Source organism: Myotis daubentonii, chromosome 5 (assembly GCF_963259705.1).
Source record: "Myotis daubentonii chromosome 5, mMyoDau2.1, whole genome shotgun sequence".
In the NCBI taxonomy this organism is placed as follows: Eukaryota; Metazoa; Chordata; class Mammalia; order Chiroptera; family Vespertilionidae; genus Myotis; species Myotis daubentonii.
In genome coordinates this window covers 47193958-47219244 of record NC_081844.1, presented here as the reverse complement: position 1 = coordinate 47219244, position 25287 = coordinate 47193958, and the positions used below count along the sequence as shown (strand labels likewise).

The following is a 25287-nucleotide window of genomic DNA, read 5'->3' as shown; positions in this document are numbered from 1 at the left end:
TTTTTCGTTTACCATGGTATCTATACACACTTGCTTCAGTTATATCCCGACATTGAGGGCATTTTTAGCTTCCTCCATTTATAGCAATTATTTATTTATAATTATCTTATGATGCTTATAATTCCTACTTTATTTGGTAGCACTTATACTATGTGTACAAATTACTAGATCATTGGGCAAACATCAATATTTATGAGTGGTATAAGAGTGAGGAGAACTTACAAAGCTGAGTGGGTTCCCTCCATACTCATGTTCTCTGACATTCAAAAATCTTTGATTCTACCAAACCATGGAAACTAAATGTCACCCCATTCAATATTAACACTTAAGAGTTAATTATTGTTTAGGCAACTTAGTCACTTGAAAATGTTAACAGATTGAATGGATTGGGGGTATGGATGCATTAGCACAATACATGTGGAAACATAAAATATTAAAATCAAGGTGAAGAACAAGAAAAACATTTGCTTACATGTGAGAGAGATTCATAAGTGGTCTGAACATCCTTTGTTGGATATTTGAAATTTCAATTCCTTCTAGACTGCTAAAAATATCAAATTCATAATCAAAATAACATGTTATACAGGGTAAAATAAAATGAGGTTTTGTGAAGGACAATTTAATAAAATGCTGTTAGTTAACATATACTCTAAACTAAACATTCGTACTCAGCCTGCCCTAGGCACTTCCCCAACCCCTTTTTGATTCTGTTATTCACATATACCCATATACATCTCCCTTATTTGATTGTTTTTGTATGCTCAAAGATGGCACAATGCTTTGTGATAGTAACCACTCAATAAATGTTTGCAGAATAAATAAACAAGCACTATCTTTCAGACAATATTAAAATGGCAGAGGAGTTTTATATTTTTGAAAAATTCCTACTAATTAAATTTTTTTTTTCTAATAAAATGTCATTTTGCTAAGGGAACACCTAAATGAACTGAAGCTTATCTTTTAAGGCAATTCTTAGATCCTATCAGAATATGTTTTTATGGTACAAGGGATGATTTATGTAATCTAGAATATTCTCTCTTGGAATAAAGGTGGGCATATAAATCTTAGAAATCCAGTGCAAATGGAGGAATGAATATGCATAGGTGCCTTCAGAGGATTGAAGCAATCAATCCAATATAAGCTCCTGGTGATTATAGAAAAATTTGAAATGATTCATCATTATCTAATTTTTAGTTTACAAATATATAAGATAAAACCAATAGTTACCTATTTATAGTCCAGTGTGCACTCATTATATATGTTTTTATAGAGCTTAACTAATATCCTGGGAATAAATCTTCTGATTTGAAAGATTCTATAAATCTTATTTCATAGAATTTATTAGCTATTAGTATACAAATAAAAATTTTATCATAAAACATCCCCATAAGCACATACTTACAGAGACTTGAGTTTGACAAGAGAATCAAATTGATTTGCATGAATTTTCTTGATTGGGTTATAGGAAAGACTCCTGTGTTTTAAAAAAAAGGCAGCAATAAGTTATTTCTGGAAACTGCTTGAGGATAGATAAAGTATATCTGCTAACTTTGGGTTACTTTTAAACATCAACAAAAAAAAGTACAGTAATAGCACATGCTTCATAGCGTACATTAGCATTTAAATGAATTAATGTAGATAAAACAGTTCCTGGCTCTTAGGAAGTACTCTATAATTGTGTAAGTTTATCTATCTATCTATTATCTATCTATCTATCTATCTATCTATCTATCTATCTATCTATCTATCATCTATCTATCTAAAGATAGAGAGAGAACTAGAGAGAGAGAGAGAGAGAGAGAGAGGACTAAGACATGAGCATGGAGGTGGAGTTGTCAAGAAATAGCTCCTACCAGAAACATGGTAGGGTACCCAGAGAGGAGCCACACCTACTTCACATTTGCCTAGAATCAGGTATGGTTTAAATAATAGAAAAACCTAGACATAGAAGCATGGCACAGACTGAGGAATTTCAGAGAGAAGGTGGGGTGGGGTGGGTGGGTGGGGAGAGATTAACCTGGGGAATTTATATGCATATGTGCATAGTCCTTGGACACAGACAATAGAGTGATGAAGGCCTGGGTTGGGTGGGTGTGGAGTAGAGAGGGGTCAATGGGAAAACAAACAAACAAAGGGGACATCTGGAATACTTTTAATAATAAAGGTAAATTTTAAAAAATTTGAATTCATAGAATCACATTGAGAATTTTTTACATAAATTATATGTCAAAGAGTGGTATGTTGTAGCAATTTGTGAGGCATAATTAAAAGTAAAAGGCTCTAGCTAGGAACAAAGAGGTAAATCAGATAGTACAGCAGAATTTGAATGTAGAAAACTTCTGAGTCTTTGTAAAACAACACCTTGAAACAAGAATCATTGATTAAAAAGACGTTTCTCAGGGCAAGTTCTCTTTTTAAGACATTTACTCTAGATTAGACCATTAGTTAGGTGGGGGAGAGGAATAGGGGTGTCCATGGGGGGTGGTGATTACAGAAAGAAGAAAAGAGAGGAAGAATTACATTGAAAAATGAAATGTATTAAAAAAACAAACAAAAGTGGACTCAACAGTTTAGGAATTGAAACAAACTATCTTAACATAATGAAGGCCATATATGAAAGTCCACAGCCAATATCATAGTCAGTGGTGAAAGGCTGGAAGTTTTTTCTCTAAATCCAGTAGTAATAAGACAAGGGTGTTCACGTGCATTACTTCTTTTCAACATTGTACCGGAAGTCCTAGCCAGAGCAACTAGGCAATAAAAAGAAATAAAAAGCACCCAAATTAGAAGGGAAGAAGTAAAATGACCTCTGTTCACAGATGACATGATCTTATATGTAGAAAGCCCTAAAGATTTCAAACACACACACAAAACACCTGTTATAACTCATAAACACATTCAGCAAAGTTCCCAAGTACAAAACCAAATGTATTTATATACACTGACAATGAAAAATCCAAAATAAAATAGAAAAACAATTCCACTTATAATAGTATCAAAAGGATAAAATACTTAGGAGAAAATTCAATATATAGGTGAAAGAATTATATTTTGAAAACAAAATGTTGCTGAAAGAAAATAAAGAGGACATCAATAAATTCTGTGCTTATGAATTGGAAGACTTACACTGTTAAGATGTTACCCAAAGTAATCTACAGATTTAGTGCAATTTCTATCAAAATCCCAATATAGATTACAGAAATAAAAAAAAAATTATCCTAAAGTTCATGTGGAATCTCAAGGGAGCCTGAATAGCCAAAATAATCTTGAAAAAGAAGGACAAAGTTGGAGGTCTCACACTTCCTGATTTCAAAATGTACTACAAAAATACAGTAATCAAACCATGTGGTACTGGCATAAAGACAGATATACAAGGGTGGGCAAAAGTATGTTTACAGTTGTAATACGAATAGATAATACAATAATCTATAATAATAAAAGTGTAATATGCTAATTAGACCAGACAGCCTAACGCCCTTCCGGATGTCCTTCTGGACGACCTTCCGGAACAAGCCAGGGCTGCAAGGGCCAAGGCAAGCCGCTGAGGCTGAGAGAGCCGAGCCCCTTGCACGAATTTCATTCATCAGGCCTCTAGTTAATAAATAATAATATAGGAATAAACTATGTTTCATGTACTTACAATCATAAACCTACTTTTGCCCACCCCTGTGTAGACCAATGGAATAGAGAGCCCAGAAATAAACTCTTAGGTATATGGTCAAATGGTTTTCAACAAGGGTGCCAAACTGTTCCATGGAGAAAGGGTAGTCTTTTCAACAAATAGTGCTGGAAAAACTAGATAGATATCCACATACCAAAAAAAAGACAAAAAAGAAAAAAGAAAAAAGAAAAAAAAGAATATAGACCCATAGGTTACACCAGCAATTTTCAGCCTGTGTGCCACAAGAATTTTTAAAACATGCAATACCTGACTATTTAGTGAGGGACACTGACCTCTTTTCCCTTAGATTGTCAAATGAAAAAATGACAACAGCCAACCTAACAATAGCTGTCTGGTGTGAATGAATCAATAGTACACCTATTTTTTTTTTTTCATATTGGCCAAAAATATATTTTGTGTATGCCACAGAATTTTAGTAATTAGTTTATGTGTGCCACGAGATGAATAAGGTTGAAAATTACTGGCTTACACCATTTACAAAATTAACTCAAAGTAGATCAAAGATTTAATATAAAAGCTAAAACTATAAACTATTGGAAGAAAATCTAGGGGAAAAGGTTCATGACATTGGATTAGGCAAAGATTTCTCACATATGACACCAAAAGCGTAGGCAACAAAAGAAAAGATAGAAAAATTGGATTACATCTAAATTAAAAACTTTTGTGCATCAAAGATACTATCAACAGAGTGAAAAAGCAACTTACAGAATGAGTGTATTTTCAAATTATATCTGAAAAGATTTAATATATAAAATATATAAAGAACTTCTATAATTCAAGAACAACAATAACAAAACACAATTTAAAATGGGTAAAATACTTTAATATTATAAGTTGTCCAAAAAATATACAAATGCATGAGCAAATTAAAAGATATTCAACATCATTAATCATTAGGGAAATGCAAGTCAAAAACACGAGATGCCATTTCATATCCATTAGGATAGCTATTATTAACAAAATAGGAAATAAAAAGTGTTGTTGAAGTTGTGGATAAACTATAACTATTGTACACTACCAGTGAGAAAGGAAAATGGTGTAGCCACTATGAAAAAACAGTATGATATTTCCTTGAAAATTAAGAATATAATTTTCCTTGAAAAATTAAGAATATGTGACCTCAGAGTTGATCCAACAACTCTGAGGCTACATATAAAAAGAACTGAAAGCAAGGTTTTTTTTTTTTTTTAAAATTTATATATATATATATATATATATATATATATATATATATCCTATCTAATAAAAGAGAAAAATGGTAATTGGCGTACGATGATACCCTTTTCATTGGTTAATCAGGGCTATATGCAAATTAACTGCCAACTATGATTGGCAGTTAACTGCCAACTATGATTGGCAGTTAACTGCCAACTATGATTGGCAGTTAACTGCCAACTATGATTGGCAGTTAATTGCCAACAAGATGGCAGTTAATTTGCATATGTAGGCACAATGCAGGGAGGCGAAAGGGAAAGCAGGAAGAAGCCCCCTGTCACTGACAGTGATCGGAAACCCAGGGGGGAGCTAAGAGCTGGGGGGCAGGGCAAAGGCAGCCCTGGGGCCACCTTTGCCCTGCCCCCAAGCCATGATCGGAGAATCAGGTGCCTTTGCTGCCCTGGCCAGTGATAGCAGGAAGCAGGGGTGGAGCCAGCGATGGGAGCTGGGCACGGTCGAAGCTGGCAGTCCCGGGAGCTACGGGCCCCTTGCCTGGGCCTAAAGCGGAGCCCACGATCGCGGGGCCGCTGCAGCTGCGGGTCCCCGCTGCCCGAGCCGGACGCCTCAGCCAGAGGCATTAGGCCTGGGCAGGGGCGGAGCCTGCAACCGCGGGGAGCTGGGGGTCCCCTGCCCAGGCCTGACACCTCTGCCGGAGGCCTCAGGCCTGGTCAAGGGGCCGATCCGGTGATTGGTGATCGGAGGGTGATGAGGGTCAACTCCTCTGGCCGAGGCATCAGGCCTGGGCAGGGGGCGGAGCCGGGGATTGGGGGGAAATGATGGTCCCCTTGCCCAGGCCTGAAACCTGGGTCAGAGGCGTCAGGCTTGGGCGGGGGGTGGAGCAAGCGATCAGAGGGAGATGGGGGTCCCCTGCCCAGGCATGATTCCTGGGCCAGAGGCCTCAGGCCTGGGCGGGGGCCAGAGCCAGTGATCGGGGGTAGATGGGGGTCCCCTGTCCAAGCCTGACACCTCTGGCGGAGGCGTCAGGCCTGGGCAAGGGGCCGATCAGGTGATCAGAGGGTGATGGGGGTTTACGCCTCTGGCTGAGGCGTCAGGCCTGGGCAAGGGGCCGATCAGGTGATCAGAGGGTGATGGGGGTTTACGCCTCTGGCGGAAGCGTCAGGCCTGGGCTGGGGGCCGATCCTGCGATTGGAGGGTGATGGGGGTCAATGCCTGAGGGCTCCCAGTATGTGAGAGGGGGCAGGCTGGGCTGAGGGACACTCCCTCCCCCTCCACACACACACCCAGTGCACGAATTTCGTGCACCGGGCCCCTAGTGTGTGTGTGTGTGTATATATATATATATATATATATATATATATATGTTTTTTATTGATTTTAGAGAGAGGAAGGGAAAGAGATAGAGAGAAACATCAATTGGTGTCTCCTGCACACTGAGCCTGCAATCAGGGCATGTGTCCTGACATGGAATTGAACCAGTGACCTCCTAGTTCATGGGTCAGTGCTCGACCACTGAACCGCACAGGCTGGGTGAAAACAAGGACTTTTTAAAAATATATATATATTTTATTGACTTTTTACAGAGAGGAAGGGAGAGGGATAGAGAGTTAGAAACATCATTGAGAGAGAAACATTGATCAGCTGCCTCCTGTACAACCCCTACTGGCGATGTGCCCGCAACCAAGGTACATGCCCTTGACGGGAATCGAACCTGGGACCCTTGAGTCTGCAGGCCGACGCTCTATCCACTGAGCCAAACCGGTCAGAGTGAAAACAAGGTCTTGAACTTATATTTGTATACCCATGTTCATAGCAGCATTACTCACAATAGCTAAAAGGTGGAAACAACCCAAGTGTCCATCAATGGATGAAAGGATAAACATATTATGGTATATACATACAGTGGATTGTTATTGTGAACAATATATATTACATAAATACAATTATAGAATTAATATTATTATTTAGAAAAATAATACTCAAAAATTCTGACACATGCTACAAAATGGATGGATCTGAAGACATTATGCTAAGTGAAATAAGCAAGTCACAAAAGGACAAATATTGTATGATTCCACCTATATGAGATACCCGAGGGAGTCAAATTTATAGACAGAACACAGAGTGGTGGATGTTGGTGTGTGGGGGGATAATGGGAAATTATTGTTAAACAGGTATAGAGTTTCAGTTTGGGGAGATAAAAAAGTCCTAGAGATAGATGATGGTGATGTTTTTACAATAAAGTAAATGTAGTTAATGCCACTGAACTGTACACCTAAAAATAGTTAAAATGGTAATTTTATGTGTACATATTTGATCACAATTTAAAACATAAATTAAAAATTAAAGAAATGAAGTGACAAAATATCAGTCTTACAATTTTGAGAGCTCCTTTAGATCCTTAAATACATGCGGTGAAAGATGTTCAATCTTATTATTTCTTAAGTCCCTAGGGAAATAATTGAAAAAGTCCTATTATTTTCTTAAGATTTTATTTATTGTTCTATACTTGATTCATAGCACTTTTAACAATGCTATTGATGACTAATATTAATTACTAGAACTCTAAAAGTTTTAAAAAAGGGAGCGACAATCTGTTCCATGCCTCCATGCTTTGGGTCTTATTTTGGAATTGTTACTGATTTTAAAAAAGGGACATATAAATAGCTGATTTAATTGATCTCTCTCTTCTATTATTATAGGTTGGGATGTTACCCATGGCAGTGTTTAATTTCTTTATGAATCAGAGATTACCCTTTGGTTTCAGAATTAGCAAAGTGAAGTCCCTTTATCTTAATGGTCTCTGAATCCTAACTCTTTAGGAAACTTCAAGACAAATTTGCTGTCCCTCTAGCAGTGGAACAGAGTGGTGTTGGATGTATTTTATTTATTAAATTTACCCTAAATTTATTCTTTTCTCTGCATCTATGTTTCCTTTACTTCATTTTCCTCAAATATCTATTTTATATTTTTCATTAACACACATTTTTATATGCTCTCAGAATTCCTTTGTTGCCCAAGGTGTATATAAATTATGCTAGGAAAAGAGATAATAAAGATTTCTTAATGTATAAAAGCATATATACATAGCAAATATGAACTACAACAGTAGAAAGAAAATTTTTATCATTATGTGTTTAATCAAACTTACAATTCATCTAATTGCTGGAGAGGTGCAAAAGCATTTTCTTTTAGGTCATTAATTTTGTTTTCCCCCATTATCCTGAAAGTGAAAAAACAACACACACATTATAGCTTCTTGATAAATGAGTTATTAGAGGAGATGAACAGCCTGCAAAAACAAAGGTAATTATATATAGTGTACTTTTCACATCAAGATAATCTGAAGGAGTATGATGTTACTCAACCTAATTTTAATCTCAAATTTCCAAATCTTTTAATAATGACAAAAATAAAACATTACAATTTTAAAGTGAAATGGGGAAGAGCTTTGCAAGGGAAATAGTGAAAATCTCAACTCTTGAGGAGAACCAAGATGGCGGCATAGGTTAACGCCAGAGTTTGCTGCTTTGAACAACTACTTCAAAAGTGAAACTAAAACACGGAACAGACATCACCCAGAACCACAGGAACGCTGGCTGAGTGGAAGTCCTACAACTAGGAGGAAAGAGAAACGCATACGGACACTCAGAGGAGGCGCAGTGCTGAAGTCAAATTCTGAGGTGCGGAGTGTGCGGAGCGGGCTGGTGGTGGAGGGCGTGGTTGGTGTTGTCAATCGGGAGGGAGTCGCAGACTCTGAGCTCCAGATCCGGGCGAGTCTTTAGGGACCCAGACTCAAACGGGAGAAGCGGGACTGTCTGGCTTCGGTCAGAGCGAGTGCAGCTTTCTCTCCCAGCTTTGCAGCAGGTGCTGGGACTCAGAGAGGCAGAGCCCCTGGGGACAGGACTGAGAGCCGCCATAACTGCTCTCTCCGGCCCACCCTGTTGATCCTGTGCGACCCGCCCCGCCCAAGCCCTGCACAGAGACATTTGCCGGATAGCCTCAGGCAAAGGCTAGATTAGCACCTCCCTAGAGGACAGAAGTTCTCTCACTGCTGACACAGCTGATTCTCATAGCCACTTGGCCTGGAGGTCAAACCCTCCCTGGAATTAGCTACAACAATCAAGATTTATCTATAAGACTGCGAACAAAGACCACTAGGGGGTGCACCAAGGAAGCATAACAAAATGCGGAGACAAAGAAACAGGACAAAATTGTCAATGGAAGAAATAGAGTTCAGAACCACACTTTTAAGGTCTCTCAAGAACTGTTTAGAAGCTGCCGATAAACTTAATGAGATCTACACGAAAACTATTAAGACCCTCGATCTTATATTGGGGAACCAACTAGAAATTAAGCACACACGGGCTGAAATAACGAATATTATACAGACGCCCGACAGCAGACCAGAGGAGCGCAAGAATCAAGTCAATGATTTGAAATGCGAGGAAGCAAAAAACATCCAACCGGAAAAGCAAAATGAAAAAAGAATCCAAAAATGCGAGGATAGTGTAAGGAGCCTCTGGGACAGCTTCAAGCGTACCAACATCAGAATTATAGGGGTGCCAGAAGATGAGAGAGAGCAAGATATTGAAAACCTATTTGAAGAAATAATGACAGAAAACTTCCCCCACCTGGTGAAAGAAATGGACTTACAGGTCCAAGAAGCGCGGAGAACCCCAAACAAAAGGAATCCAAAGAGGACCACACCAAGACACATCATAATTAAAATGCCAAGAGCAAAAGATAAAGAGAGAATCTTAAAAACAGCAAGAGAAAGAAACTCAGTTACCTACAAGGGAATACCCATACGACTGTCAGCTGATTTCTCAACAGAAACTTTGCAGGCCAGAAGGGAGTGGCAAGAAATATTCAAAGTGATGAATACCAAGAACCTACAACCAAGATTACTTTATCCAGCAAAGCTATCATTCAGAATTGAAGGTCAGATAAAGAGCTTCACAGATAAGGAAAAGCTAAAGGAGTTCATCACCACCAAACCAGGATTATATGAAATGCTGAAAGGTATCCTTTAAGAAGAGGAAGAGCAAGAAAAAGGTAAAGATACAAATTATGAACAACAAATATGCATCTATCAACAAGTGAATCTAAGAATCAAGTGAATAAATAATCAGATGAACAGAATGAACTGTTGATTATAATAGAATCAGGGACATAGAAAGGGAATGGACTGACTATTCTTGGGGGGGAAAGGGGTGTGGGAGATGTGGGAAGAGACTGGACAAAAATCGTGCACCTATGGATGAGGACAGTGGGTGGGGAGTGAGGGCGGAGGGTGGGGCGGGAAATGGGAGGAGGGGAGTTATGGGGGGAAAAAAAAAAGGAACAAATGTAATAATCTGAACAATAAAGATTTAATTAAAAAAAAAAAAAAGAAAATCTCAACTCTTGAGAACAGTCTTTAGGGGGTTCCATCGTGTAATGGTTAGCACTCTGGACTCTGAGAACAGTCTGAATATCAGACCATGAGAGCATTAGGGAGCTGTTTTAGAGTCACTTCTTCAGCCCACGTAGCATGTCTGTCTAACAAAATATGCTCTAAACAATTATCATTCATACATATTTGGAAGTTGATGTAACTTAGGGTGGAGTTGCTGAAGGAAGTCTAGCCTAAGCTGGACCAAGTTAGAGCTCTAGTTTGGGATGCTGAATGATGACTGTAACTCTGGACAATTCACTTCTGCAGGATCTCATGTGGACGAGCTGGCATAAAGGACTAACTCATAGAAAAGTCAAAGGATTCCCAATTCTTTAAACGTTGTGTGACATGCTTGGATATTGGCCTCGTCTCATCCTTAAGTATTTATTTCCTCCAACTACTCCAAACCAGTACCACCACCTCCTAATATCTCTGTACCAAGAGAAAACATAATTAACATCATGCACAGGTTTAAAAAGCAAACACAAGTAGAACAAAAAAGAAGTTCTAAATTTTTTGGATATATATTTGATACATATTCTTTAGGTACAGTTTGGTTTCTTTTAAAAAACATATTTTTACTGATTTCAGAGAGGAAGGGGGAGGAAGAGAGAGATAGAAACATCAATGATGAGAGAGCATAATTGACTGGCTGCCTCCTGTATACCCCACACTGGGGATCAAGCTCACAACCTGGGCATCTACCCTGACTAAGAATCGAACCAGTGACCTCTTGGTTCCTGGGTCGTTGTTCAACTGCTAGCCACACCTGGCTGGGTGCAATTTGGTTTCTTTTAGCCAATTAATGTGAACATCCATATGAACTATTTTGCATGATTAATATAGAGCATCCTGCATCTGAGGACTGCTGAACTCACTGCAGAAGAGTTCAAATATTTCAGTGGCCTGATTCCATTACAATGGGAGGCATAATTGGAGAAAAGTTATTGTTGTTTTAGTGGTAGCTATTGCATTGCCAATACACAGGAGCCCTGCATATTCTAACATGATGGTTTTCAAAATTTTCTATGGTAACCGACAGTAAAAGAAATGCATTTTACTTTGGGACATAAAATACAACTACACAATCCAAGATGCTTGAAACAATACATTTAATTATGGAAATTACACTCTGATATTTTTATTCAATTCAATTCATTTTTTTTTAATTATGGTCAGGACATACTACATTACTTTCACCACTCACTTGTGAGTTGCAACTCACAGTTTGAAAAACATTCTCCTGGAAAAATCAACTGTGAATTAGGCCGCTGTATTTTTATATTAAAGGAAGCCCCAGAATCCTTCACTTTCATGGAAGAGGCAGTGTGAATTTAAAATAGGCCAGAGAGGCATAAGGGTAAATGATACTCAGGAACATTCTAAGCTTTATCCCGGTGTCTACAATTATATAGTTAGGGCGTGAACATTCTGCAGTATTGCTAAAACATTTTTTATTATAATTAATCCCCTCTCACTATTTTTGCAGTAATAATTTATAAAGAGCAAATATTCTTATAGAGTAAGACTTTTGCTTATAGTGTTTCTCATACTGAGGCCCAGGGACAGATTCTATGTGGTCTCTAAGAATTTCTTTCCACTAAAATGGGTTTTATTTCAGATTGGGAAAAACAGGCCTCAGATAATACAGTGACATTGTAATGATTTATGTCTATTGACACTCTGTGGTTACCCTTAATTTGAACTTCAGCAATTTTGCCAATGTGCTTCAGTTTCAAAAAACTTCAAGCTGATAGTGAACATTTGCCGTAAATTACTATGCATGTTTATGCTAGCTACTGTTCACATAAATCATTTTCTTTGTAAAGAGATATAACATTATTTGAAAAGGATAAAACATTACTTACAAAGCAGTTAAACCACTGCAGGAGGTAAAAGTCATATTTTTTAAATTATGGATATGGTTGCCTTCAACATCCCTGAAACATAAAAGATGATAAAGCTAAATTTTAATCATAGACAGAAATAAATTGGTTGAGAATTATTTGCTTTCTAATAAAATCATTTCACATGCTGTTTATTTTATATAGATTCTTACAGGTAGCCACTTACATAATAGCTGAAATAATATTTACATATATTTAATGTTTCTTTTTTCGCAGTTAATTGTAAAAATTGTTTGAATCACCATATCTATATCACGTGTCCATATGGGCACATGTTATTCTGAGAAATGTGAAAAGAATGAGAAGTCAAATTGAAAATCTTTGTTATGGTAGACACTCACTATTAACAGAGATTTCATAGTGGACTGTATTAAGCATCTGTCTACAGTTACCAATGGCATTTCTCTAAGTGGTGTGACCCTATTTTGCTGCAGCCTGCAGAAGCCACTACTGCCAAAACAATACTTAGCTTCTACCTCCCTTGCCTAAATACTCCTCAGAAAAAATTTTTCACTAGCCTTTCCCACTATAAATAACCTCATTGCTTTATTATATTGCCACACAGGTTTTTACAGAGGAATCCGCACAGGCTATTCTTGGCTGTCCACTCCCAGTTTAGGGATTACATACAGAGGGTGTCCCAAAGAAACGCATTCACACTTTAACAGCTGATAGCTCAATATTGAAGATGAAACGCATTTTAATAAACACTGCCTTTATAATTATTCAAAGTATGTGTATATATTTTCTTGCGACACCCTATTGACCCTACTTGAACTCTCCTGCTACGTGACTTAGTCACTGTCAGGAGCCTGGTCTAAGCAGCTGAATTTGTCAGACTGTTTATGCTTTATTATTCTCTTGTATTTATCATGAAAGTATTCTTTTATTGTTTGGTTTATGGTGAATGTTTGCAGACCCTCAGAATTAGCTGAGGGTAGGGATATACTTTCAAAAGTAAATGCTGATTCTTAAATCTCAGTACCAACACTGAGTTTACTGATCACCCTATAACATAGACCTATAGGGATAATCATGACTCAAATATATGAGCTACAGTGTGACACAGCTACTAAAATCTGTAAGGGAAACATGAGTAGCAATAATAGAAGTGCGATATTCTGCTGGCTAGGCTACATCTGGGAGAGTTAGTTTTATTTTGGGCACTGCAATAAAAAATAGATATTGACAAATCAAAGTATCTCTGGCAGATCTGGATGTAAGGGATCTAGAATCAAGTCATTTGGAAAAAAGGGCGTATTTATTTATTTTTTATTATTTTTTAAAGTATATTTTTTTGTTTATTTCAGAGAGGAATGGGGAGGGAGAGATAGAAACATCAATGATGAGAGAGAATCATTGATCAGCTGCCTCCTGCACGCCCCCTACTGGGGATAGAGCCTGCAACCCAGGCATGTACTCTTGACCAGAATCGAACCCAGGACCCTTCAGCCGACGCTCTATCCACTGAGCCAAACCAGCTAGGGTGAAAAGGGTGTGTTTATAATAGAGAAGAGTAAAACAAGAGATATATTTGAAGTAAGGCTGTCGAAGATATAGGGTTTTCTTATGTTGTATCAGGTTGCAAAATTAGATTTACTGGTTGAAAGACACAAAACATTTTAAGTTTAAGCTCGCCATCTATGGTGTTCAGAGAAGCAGCTTGTCTCACTATAGATATTTTACAGAGGTAGTACCATAACTCAAGAATTTTGTAGAAGGGATTTTTGTACTACATGGAATACAATACTCTAGAACAGCGGTTCTCAACCTGTGGGTCGTGACCCCTTTGGCGGTTGAACGACCCTTTCACAGGGGTCGCCTAAGACCATCCTGCATATCAGATATTTACATTACGATTCATAACAGAAGCAACATTACAGTTATGAAGTAGCAACGAAAATAATTTTATGGTTGGGTCACAACATGAGGAACTGTATTTAAAGGGCCAGAAGTTTGAGAGCCACTGCTCTAGAACATTCTTTTAAAGAAAAATTCCTATTATGTTCTTAAATTGGAAACTAAGCACTTAAGGTCATTAGGTTTGGCCAAAGCTTTGGCCTTTCGTAATATTTATTGCTGTTCCATGAATCTACCACCAGGCGGTGATGCTCTCTTAAGCCTCAGAAAATATCCTTAGGTGATATTAGCTACTAATGAAACTTCAAATTAGGGACTTTTGATTACATTGTTAGTTTTATTTAATTTTAAATTTGTTTTAACCTTGAGTTGTAAGTTGGCTTTGGCTTTCTTCCTACAATTAGAGGTTTTGGTCCTTGATATGCAGGGATCTGGTTTGCAGCAAACATATTAGCTGAAGCATCCAAACCTGCTTCTTGTCCAGCTCCTAGCTTTTAGGGAGTTGAAAAGGGTGTGTTTTTGTTGTTGTTGTTGTTCTTGGTTTGTTTGTTTAGACCACTTTTCCAACTTGATGAGCCTCTGAATCTAATCATTTCATTTTTCTCTTTATCCAAGGCAGAACTTGTCAAAAATAAAAATTTGGTTCTTTAATCTGTAGAACAACAATAACAAAACAAAAACACCAACAATCTTGGCTATTCCTTCTCAACTTTCTCTTTTTTTTTTAAATATATTTTATTGATTTTTTACAGAGAGGAAGGGAGAGAGATAGAGAGTTAGAAACATCGATGAGAGAGAAACATCGATCAGCTGCCTCCTGCACATCCCCTACTGGGAATGTGTCCGCAACCCAGGTACATGCCCTTGACTGGCATCGAACCTGGGACCTTTCAGTCCGCAGGCCGACGCTCTATCCACTGAGCCAAACCGGTTCCGGCTCAACTTTCTCTCTTATCCCCTAGTGCAGTGGTCAGCAATCTGCGGCTCGCGAGCCACATGTGGCTCTTTGGCCCCTTGAGTGTGGCCACGAAGTTTCAATCGCACTGTATGTGTGTGCCCGCACGTGGTATTTTGTGGAAGAGCCACACTCAAGGGGCCGCAGTTTGGCGACCACTGCCCTAGTGACATTCTAATCATGCAAACCTCCTTGTCCTCTACTTCCTCTCAACCTTTTAAACATTTCTGACTCCTATTTCACAGAAAATATTGAGGTGATCAAGGAGGGAAAAGCCTTTGACTTTCTGCCCAACATCTACAGACTTACCTGTAAGTGCACCTGGTCTCTTTCTAGTCTCAGAGGAAGAGATAGCCCTTCTCCTGCTTTAGGCCAATCCCTCCATATGTTTTCTCGAGTTTGGTTTGTGTATGTCCTAAAATACATGGTCAATTTCGGTGAATGCTCTTTGGGCATTCTTTGTTTGCAGTTTTATATCTATTAGGATTAGGTGCAGATACATATAACAGAGACCCAACTATAACAGCATAAATACATAATGAATTCTTTTTAAGAAAAAAATAATGTAGAATTAGGCAGCCCAGAGCTAGTATGGCAGTTTTACAAAGTTGTTAAAAACCCAGATCTTTCACATTCACTGTTCACATGTCCTAGCCTTCATGGTCCAAGATAATGCTTGGCCATAATATCCATTTGTTCTAGGTAAGGAAGGAAAAGAAAGGTTTGCCTTTTTCTCTTCAAGGAGATTTCCCAGAAGTGCCACACTATACTTCTTCAGCCTCATTAGTTAGAGGTTAGTCATGTGGATAGCTCTAGATGTAGGGAAGTTTTGGAAGGTAGTGTTTTAGCTGGGTACATTGCTGTCCCAAATAAACCAGTTTTGTTATTGAGAAGGGACACTGCAGTTTGATATACATCAATTAGAGTTAACTGATTAAGTATGTTAATAGTTCTCCATATCCTTGTATGCCCAACCTGTATAGTTTATTTGTAATTCATATTATGTTCTTGAAATTGAGCCATGTTGATTGTAGTAAGGTTAGTTCCTTCATTTCATTGCTCTATGTGTATCACATTTCCATCCTTTTCCACGTCTTCCAGTACCTTGCTCCGTAATATAGCCTCCCTGTTTTCTATATATTCAAATTATATATATTAGCTCCTTCAACCCATATATAATCTTGCTCAGTCTTATCTCAAATTAAAAGTTTACCTCACTCTCTTGATATTTAGTTCACCTTCCTTCAGCTTTTGCCCATCTGTCCATATGCTTATTTATTACCTATGTTGCTTCCTTTTAAAATTTCCCTACCTTTACTATAATGTTTACAGTTTTAAAAATTGCTTTGAAAGAGCCATATTAAAAGTTTTAATCTGTTGTCTGTCATATATTTTGGAAGCATATTATCCTGGGCTATCATATGTCTTTTTATTTTATGTGTATTTTTTCACTAAATCAGAGTTAAACTTATTTATTTATTTATTTATTTATTTATTTATTTATTTATTTAGGCCAACACATTTATCAGATTTTCTAGTTTATACTTGCTAAATCAAAGTTCATGGGCAGGGTAAAGATATTACAATTATTTGAAAAGACATAAATACTTATAAAGTAAAAATTATTACTAGCATTAAAACAGGGGTAACAGTCACTATCAGGAATGTACATGGAATGAGTTGTTTGGATAGCTAAAACTTAAAAATTTTAAAAGTCCACTTTTTAGTAATAAATCTTAATAATTTTTATTTTTATCTGAAGTGATATATAGCTATCATTTTTAACGCAAAGGGAAAGCTTAGTATCTCCCATATTTGCTTCTGGTCTCAATGCATGATTCCTTCATTGCTAATTTACTTATGACTAAGTTTGGATTACTGAGCATGATTAACCATTAATGTATTTATCTGAACCAAAATTTAATTACAACACAGGATATTAAACTTAATTTGCCCTTTCCATAATGACTACACCAAGATGCCCTCTGGACCAAGTCATGATTTCTGAGATATTTGCCTTCCCCTAAATAGTTCCAAACTATAGTATGTTTTGAATTACTATGTCTGCTTTTTATAGTACCTCTCCCTCCTGCTTAATTATCAGGTTGATAGTTGTCACTTCTTACAAAAATAGTTTCTTACTCTAACTTTCCCCTTACTTTTTTTTTTTTTTTAAATCCTCAACCATGGATCTCTTTTTCCATTTATCTTTAGAGAGAGTGTGGAAGAGAAGCAGGGGGAGGAGAGAGAGAGAAACATTGATGTGAGAGAGATACTTTGACTGGTTGCCTCCTGAGAGTCCCTACTGGGCCCTGGAATCAAACCTGCAACCCATGTACATGCCCTTGACTCGAACCTCTGACCTTTTGGTCTGTAGGTCGACACTCTAGCAACTGAGCAAAACCAGCCAGGGCTTCTTCCCCCTTATGTTTTTTTAAAAAAAGATATATTTTTTATTGATTTCAGAGAGGAAGGAGAGAGAGAGAGAGAGAGAGAGAGAGAGAGAGAGAGAGAGAGAGAGAGAGAAATCAATGATGAGAGAGAATCATTGATCTGTTGCTTCCTGCATGCCCCCTACTGAGGATGGAGCCCACAACCCAGGGGTGCCCTTGACTGGAATCAAACCCAGGACCCTTAATCTGAAGGCTGACACGCTAACCATTGAGCAAAACCAGCCAGGGCTTCCCCCTTACTTTTAATTTGGCATTTTAAATCTACTTTGGGCTTAGAATTAAAGAAAAATTTGGGAATTTCCTACATAATAAGAAACAGAGGGAGTTTTCATATGGTACTGTATTTGACATTTATTGATCAAATATTTCAATTGTTATTTTGGTTATTTATTTCTTCATTTTACCTGTATTTTAATAGGAAAATTTACAGGGTAATTGAGTTCTGAATAGTGGAGTGATACTTATTACAACAAGCAAAGCTATTCGGTAACACATTTCATGGAACATATTCTATTGTGATTAGACTTCAAAATTAAATTCTAAGTATCACATTTTCACTATGCAGAATTTAGAAAATTTAGTCTTTTTGTACATATTAATAGGTGGATAGGTCAACAGGGAAAAGGGGGAGATGTTATGTAGATGCTATGCCATCCCTTCTGCCTTCTTTCTGCCTCCAAGTGTTTTTCTTTGTTTGTTGTTGTTTTTGAGATGTTTTATTTTGGGGAGAGTTTAGAGGAGTTAGTTTGATGATGGGGATGTTTAATAACAAAATCATGTTAAAGTCATTTGAGGAAACGTGATATGACATTAACAATTTACCATTTTACAAAACCTAATACCCAAACGAACTAGGCAAAACTAGAAAAGTTAGTTGACGTCTTTAAGAAAAGACAGAGCAACTTACAGCCAAGTCAGTCTTGGCATGTGCTGACAAAGAGGTCTGTCAGGCAAATGGGTGAGGACATTATTCATCAGGTCTCTGAAAAAGAAAAGAAATTTTAAAAAATCACATTTTTTCTAGTTATTTTATTTAACTTAAGCCAAACATGGTGAAACCATGGAAATCTATTAATTTAGTTGTTTTCTTTATTTTTGTCCTGTGTTTTATATTTCATTGCTTGTTAGTGGTAAAATTAGATAAATAATATCTGTCATATAGAGGAAGCAGTAATGTTAGTAACTAAAAGAAAAGCCAGTGCCTTTCAACAGTGGGCAATAAAAAGGAGGTGATATTATTTTTAATTAAAATATTTTTATTGACTTCAGAGAGTAAGGGAGAGGGAGAGATAGAAACATTAATGATGAGAGAAAATTATTGTTCAGCTGCCTCCTGCAAGCCCCTTACTAGGGGTTGAACCTGCAACCCAGCATGTACCCTGACTAGGAATTGAATTGTGACCTTCTGGTTCATAGGTCAACGCTCAACATAGGTCTGAGCCACACTGGCCAGAAAGGAGGTGATTTTTAAATGAATGTTATTTTTATTTACCAAGATTAACATAAGGTAGTAATGGTATGCTTAAGAATATTTCAATAAAATACCACTGTGAGGATGTATTCAGTTTGGATGGGCTCAAATTGTAGAAGACAGAAAATCTTAAAACCTGTTAAAACTACAAAATAGCCTTATAAACTATAATTAAGTAATGGCTTTTAGTTGTAAATCCTTTTTTAGGGTTTCACAATTCCAAACTTAATGCTGTTAAACTTAAAGCAGTAATTATTTTTAAAAAGGATGTAGATTTATCGTTTATATGGAACAAACTCACTGAAAAATATAAAATCATTTTTATATTTTGTTATGCATTTGGAAAGTTAGTACCACTAAAGTAAATACTTTTCCATAAACTTTCAACCTATTATTCAAATAAGATATAGAATGAGAAATAATGCCACAGTTGATAATATGGAAAATTATAAAAATAAAAAGTAGAAATAAATCAAAATATTTAACATTTAAGCATACCCCCCCCCCAAAAAAAAACACACCAAAACACTAATAACAACAACAACAAAAAAAACCAGAATAGGAACTATAGGAAGATTACTTTTACCCCCAAATATTTTTGTTTCTCATTCTTTAAAAAATAATCTTTATTGTTGAAAGTATTACATATGTCTACCTTTTGCCCCCATTGACCCTCTCCACTCTGCACGGCCTCCCAGACTTTCATCAGCCATGTATGTGTCCATGGGTTATGCATATATGCATAATCTCTCCCCACCCCACCTTCCTTCTGAGAAGCAGTAATCTTCATACATGTATTTTCTTTTAATTAAAATATTTGCTTTAATTTTAGTACTTACAAGAGTATAAGAGAATTTAGTCCATAAAATGTTAGTGGGGAAATTTGACTGAGGTGATTATCATCAATTATCCTGCCAGCCAGAAGGAAAAAAAAATCAATTCACTTATACAGTTTTAGAACATAAAAACCAATACCATAAAATGCCACATAAATTAAACGTACAGCCATTCTAATTTGTGGAGATCTTCAAAAACACCAGGCTTCAAGGAGGTTATTCTGTTGTTACTAAGATGCCTGAAAAAGGAGAAATGACCACAGTAAAATTGGTATTCCTGATATTTTATAATAAGAAAATGAAAAAAAAGTAATCATACATCTTAAGTTTGTTTTTTTTTTATATACTCTTCTCATCAAGCCATTTCCCTGGCTTTGGATCTAAAAGTTCTTTATCATTTATGTTTTTATGTCTAGTTTTTAATTCTCTCACAATCAATCAATAAACCAATCAGCCATGTCTTCATTCATCTATTCACTTATTCATCAAATTGTTTTGAGCACCTACTCTATGGCTTTATGATAAGCATACCATTTATTTCTTTGAAGGACCTTGAATCTCAAGGGAAAGCAGCATGTGAATAGGTTATTACAGCAACGTAGGGGAGAGGAGAGAAGTGCACCATGCATGTTACTCTGACAATGCAGAGGAGAAGGCACCTGGCTTTGCTGGGGTTGGGGCTGCAGAGCATGAAAGAGTGAGGAAACAGGAAGGCTTTACAAAAGGATGCACGATTGAGAAGAACCTTAGACGAAGACATGTCATTCACAAAGCAAAGAATGAGTAGAAGTTATTCTAGTTAGAAGAGATTGCTTATGCAAAGGCAAGAAGAGAGTGACTAGTGAAGGGATCGCCAGATAATTCAGTGTGGCCTCACCATGGAGCTGTGAAGACAGTTAAGAGATGCACCTGGGAGGCAGACAGGGGCCTCTGTTCTGGTTAAAAGGACATGGCATGTCTTGCTAAAGAGTTTGACCCCACCATACCTACCCAACCTCTCACACTTTTACAGAGTAAATCCCCCTCTCTTCTACATTGATCTCCTCTTGCCATGTTTATTTCTAGCTCAATTGCTTTAGTGCATCAATACCCTGCTCTGAGTCTGCTGCAGTTTGATTCTTAGCGTTACTTATTTATAGTGTGACCTTAAGCAAGCAATTAACTTCTGAGAGCCACTACTTCTTCAACTCTGAAATGGAGATAATATTAGTGCCTGCTCCTAAGGGTTGTTGTAAAATTTGAGGCAATGCATGGCATCAGCACTGGCAAGTCACAGTACTCAGTAGATATTATCCTGTATAATAAAAGAGTGATATGCAAATTGACCCTAACAGCAGAACGACTGGGAATGACTGGTCACTATGACACACACTGACCATCAGGGGGCAGACGCTCAATGCAGGAGCTGCCCCCTGGTGGTCAGTGCACTCCTACAGGGGGAGCTCTGCTCAGCCACAAGCCAGGCACAGCGGTGGTGGTGGGACCCTCTCCCGCCTACACAGCAGCGCTAAGGATGTCTGACTGCAGCATAGGCCTGCTCCCCACTGGCAAGTGGATATCCCCTGAGGGCTCCCAGGCTGCTAGAGGGATGTCTGACTGCCAGCTAGAGGGATGTCTGTCTGACAGGCCCTATCCCCAGGGAACGGGCCTAAGACAGCAGGTGGACATCCCCCGAGGGGTCCCAGACTGCGAGAGGGCACAGGCTGGGCTAAGGAATCCCCCCAACCCCAAGTGCACAAATTTTTGTGCACTGGGCCTCTAGTTTATTATAACAGTGTTTCCATCCATGCCTCCCACTTCAATGTCTTTCCTCTTCGTTTTCCTCTCTGCCTATGCTTCATATACAAGTATTGGTTCAAGTTTCATTTCCACTGATAACAAGGACCACACTGATTTCTCTCTTTTCTCCACTCTGGCAGATCTTAAGTCGACATCCTGTAAAATTTCTCCTGACAGGAACCTCCCCCTCCCCCACCAAGTTTGACTTTTGCTTAGGGGCAGGAAGGGATGATGCCCCGTATTAGAACCACTTCCTTCCCTCCCTTTCAAACCTGGAGCCTCAGGTGGGCACAAGAAGAGGTGAAGAATAGCTTCTACACTTCCCTGAATACCTCGGGGGGCTCCCTTGAAAGCCAGTGGAAATCCACCAGGTACAGACATTTGATCCATCCATGCAGTCCGTGTTCATCTGTTGAGCCCAGTCCCTCTTCAGAGCCACTCTTCACTGCTCTGGACACAGAGTGGTCCATCCTTTCACTGAATCATTGTACACAGCAGTTTTGGTTTGAATGATACAGGTTTAGGGGTTAATTAAGTAACCTCTTTTATCATTCTCTCTTGTTGGCTGCATGCTGCGATTGTTTCTCCACCTAAGACTAAACTTCTGGAGAACGAGAGGCCTACCTCTCCCCAGCGGTAGTACAAGGCTGTACCAGAAACACTGATGTGCAGGCTGCTAGAAGAAAGCTGGTCTGACTTATCTTTCTTGGCTCCCCATGGAGTCTAGCTGAGGAACTTGCACATTATAAGGGCTGGTGAATATTAATGGATGAATGAAGAGCAGGTAAGTGAGGATTATCTACGAAAAACTAAACGTCTGTGACATCTTTAGTAGCGGAACAATATTCCAGTTTTATGAAAAACAAACAAACAAACACCCACCACAACAACAACCATGGGAAGAGATGGAGGACACTTTTAAATTTACTCTCCGGGTCTGTACCACCTTCCACATCCATGCAACATTAAACCAAGAAGATGTGGTTGAGCACGTTTTGAACAGTCATAGGGGGTTTGGAGAGAAAGATAGTGAGGAGGCTGATGAGCATGAGTCGAATATTGACTATGGCTAATTTGCTAAGAAAGAGCAGGGTTGGGATAGGAGAGAAGAGAACATGGCGAACATGATTACTGTGAAGGCTTTGAGTCTCCAGTGGCTTCTTTCATTTTGCTTGTAAAATGATTAGGTGGCCTTCAACCCCAAACTCTGATACCATAAGCTAGGAATCTGCTGGAGTCTCTTGGGTTAGAATAGAAAGCAAGGGGCAGAAAGGAAAATAGAGGGAGTTGTTTATTCATGTGACTTTTTGTTGTTGTTGTTTCCATTCAATAACTACAAATGGAATTTTGAGAAAGGCTATTTTAAAAAGCTTTACTCTTAACCATGACATACTAGTTCACACCCATTAGGATAATGGTTATAAAAACAACAATCCAAACACCAACAAAAATCCAAAAAATAACTAGTTGGTGAAGATTTGGAGGAATTGAAACCTTGTGCTTTTCTGGTGAAAATGTCAAACTATGAAGATGCTGTGGAAAACAGTATGGATGTTCTTAAAAAAAAATCAAACATAGAAATTACCTTATGACCAAGCAAAGCCACTTCTGGGTATATATCTGAAATAACTGAAAGCAAAGACTCAAATATTTGTGCACCCATGTTCACAGCAGCATCATTCACAATAGACAAAAGGTGGAAGCAGCCCAAATGTCTATTGATGGAAGAAGGGATAAACAAAATGTGGTATATACATACAATGAAATACTACTTAGCCTTAAAAAGGGAAGGAAATTCTGACACATGTTGCAATCTGAATGAACCTTGAAGACACTGTGCTATGTGAAATAAGCTTGACACAAAAGGACAAATAAGATATGATTCCACCTATCTGAGGTGCCTAGAGTAGTCAAATTCATAGAGACAGAAAGTAGAATGGTGGTTGTGAGAGTTCAGGGGTGGGGGAGTGGTGAGTTATTATTTAATGGGTACAGAGTTTTAGTTGAAGAAGATAGAAAAGTTCTAGAGATGGATTGTGGTGATGGCTACAAGCAAGGTGGATGTACTTATTGCCATGGAACTGTACACTTAAAATGGTCAAAATGGTCAATTTTATGTGAGCATATTTACCACAATTAAAAAATGTTTTACTCTTTCAACCTTTATACTAGGTGTACCGGTTAATAATAATGGATTTTGTAATCAAAGAAAACACAATTTCAAGAGAAACATCAAAAGTGCTTTATTCAAAGTAATGTCCATCGCTAGCTACACATTTCCCATCTTTCAGGTAATTTGTGGATACCGTCCCAATACAACTTTTCTTGTTTTGAGGCAAACCATTTAGAGACCCAATTTTCCACTTCATCATATGTTTTGAAGTGCTGCTCAGAAAGTGCATGTGCCATCGATCAGAACAAGTGGGAATATGAAGGAGCAAGGTCTGGTGAATACAGCGGGTGGGTTAATACTTCCTAGGCAAGATCTTTTAACATGTCTTTAAGTGCTTTTGAAGTGTGTGATGTTACATCATTATAAAGCAAAATTACTTTGCCATGTCTTCTGGAATATTCTGGTCATTTCATAATCAAAGCGTGGTTCAAATTGATTATTTGTTGTTGGTAGTGGTCAGTATTAATGGTTTCACCTGGTTTTAGAAGCTCATAATACACCACACCTTCCTGTTCCCACCAAATGCAGAGCATTGTCTTCTTTTTGAAGCGATTTGGCCTTGCAGTCGACATTGATGGTTGACCTGGATCAACCCATGATTTTGTGCATTCGGGATTCTCAAAATAAATCCACTTTTCATCGCCAGTCACAATTCGATGCAAAAAAAGACTTTCTTTTGTGCTGTTGAAGCAACATTTTACTGACGACTTTTTTGGTTTTCCATTTGTCTTTTGTTCAGTTGATGTGGCACCCATTTTCTTTCCTTTAAAATCTTTCCCATTGCCTGTAAATGATCGAAATTGTTTGCTGAGCAACGTTTAATCTTTCTGTAAGTTGTTTTTGAGTTTGACACCCATCTTCATCCAATAATGCGTGTAATTGTTGGTTTTCAAACTTTTTCGGTTGACCTGGATGTTCTTTGTCTTTCACATCGAAATCATCACTTTTAAAGCGTTTAAACCAGCATTTACAAATACCTTGAGATGGAGCATGTTCACCATAAGTGTCCCAAAGTATTCAGCAGCACTTTTCTTCAAAATAATGAATTAAAACTTCCCACAAATGCTCTTTTTTTTTGGCACGAAATTCGACATTTTTTAAGTGTAAAAATATCTATGATGTTAACACCTTCAGAAAATTTGACATATGAAGTGTTGAAGCTTGTTGTCAATACAACAAAATAGCATACATATCAAATTGCATATATATTAACATATGTGTAACTCCATCTATTGAAAAAAATTCTCATTAACTGGCACACCTAGTATGTTCATAAAAGCAGGATTAATAGAAAAAGAATAACTGGGGAAGTCTTTGGGTTTTTTCCTTCATGAATTTTAATAATCATCAGACTTTCTTATTTTGATTAAATTCATTCAATCATTATTCCTGTCACCATGACTAATGCATTATATAATAACTAGAGGCCCAGTGCATGACATTTGTGCATTTGGTGGTGGGGGGGGGGTCCCTTAGCCCAGCCTGCTTCCTCTCACAGTCTGGGACCCCTCGGGGGATGTCCGCCTGCCGGCTTAGGCCCGGGGAGTCCTTAGTGCTG

General features: G+C 37.9%; 1 protein-coding gene across 1 annotated transcript in view; it reads right to left on the bottom strand.

The window, feature by feature from the left end:
* The window catches only part of RXFP1 (relaxin family peptide receptor 1), a 46172-nt gene that overhangs the window by 7644 nt on the left and 13241 nt on the right, over window positions 1–25287 (bottom strand). The window contains exons 5-12 of the mRNA XM_059697721.1: window positions 19945–20016; window positions 19781–19852; window positions 18378–18452; window positions 12164–12235; window positions 8007–8078; window positions 7233–7304; window positions 1403–1474; window positions 473–544 (exon numbers count right to left, since the gene is read on the bottom strand). Coding sequence (XP_059553704.1) covers window positions 473–544; window positions 1403–1474; window positions 7233–7304; window positions 8007–8078; window positions 12164–12235; window positions 18378–18452; window positions 19781–19852; window positions 19945–20016 — 579 coding nt within the window. The remainder of the gene's footprint in view (window positions 1–472; window positions 545–1402; window positions 1475–7232; window positions 7305–8006; window positions 8079–12163; window positions 12236–18377; window positions 18453–19780; window positions 19853–19944; window positions 20017–25287) is intronic.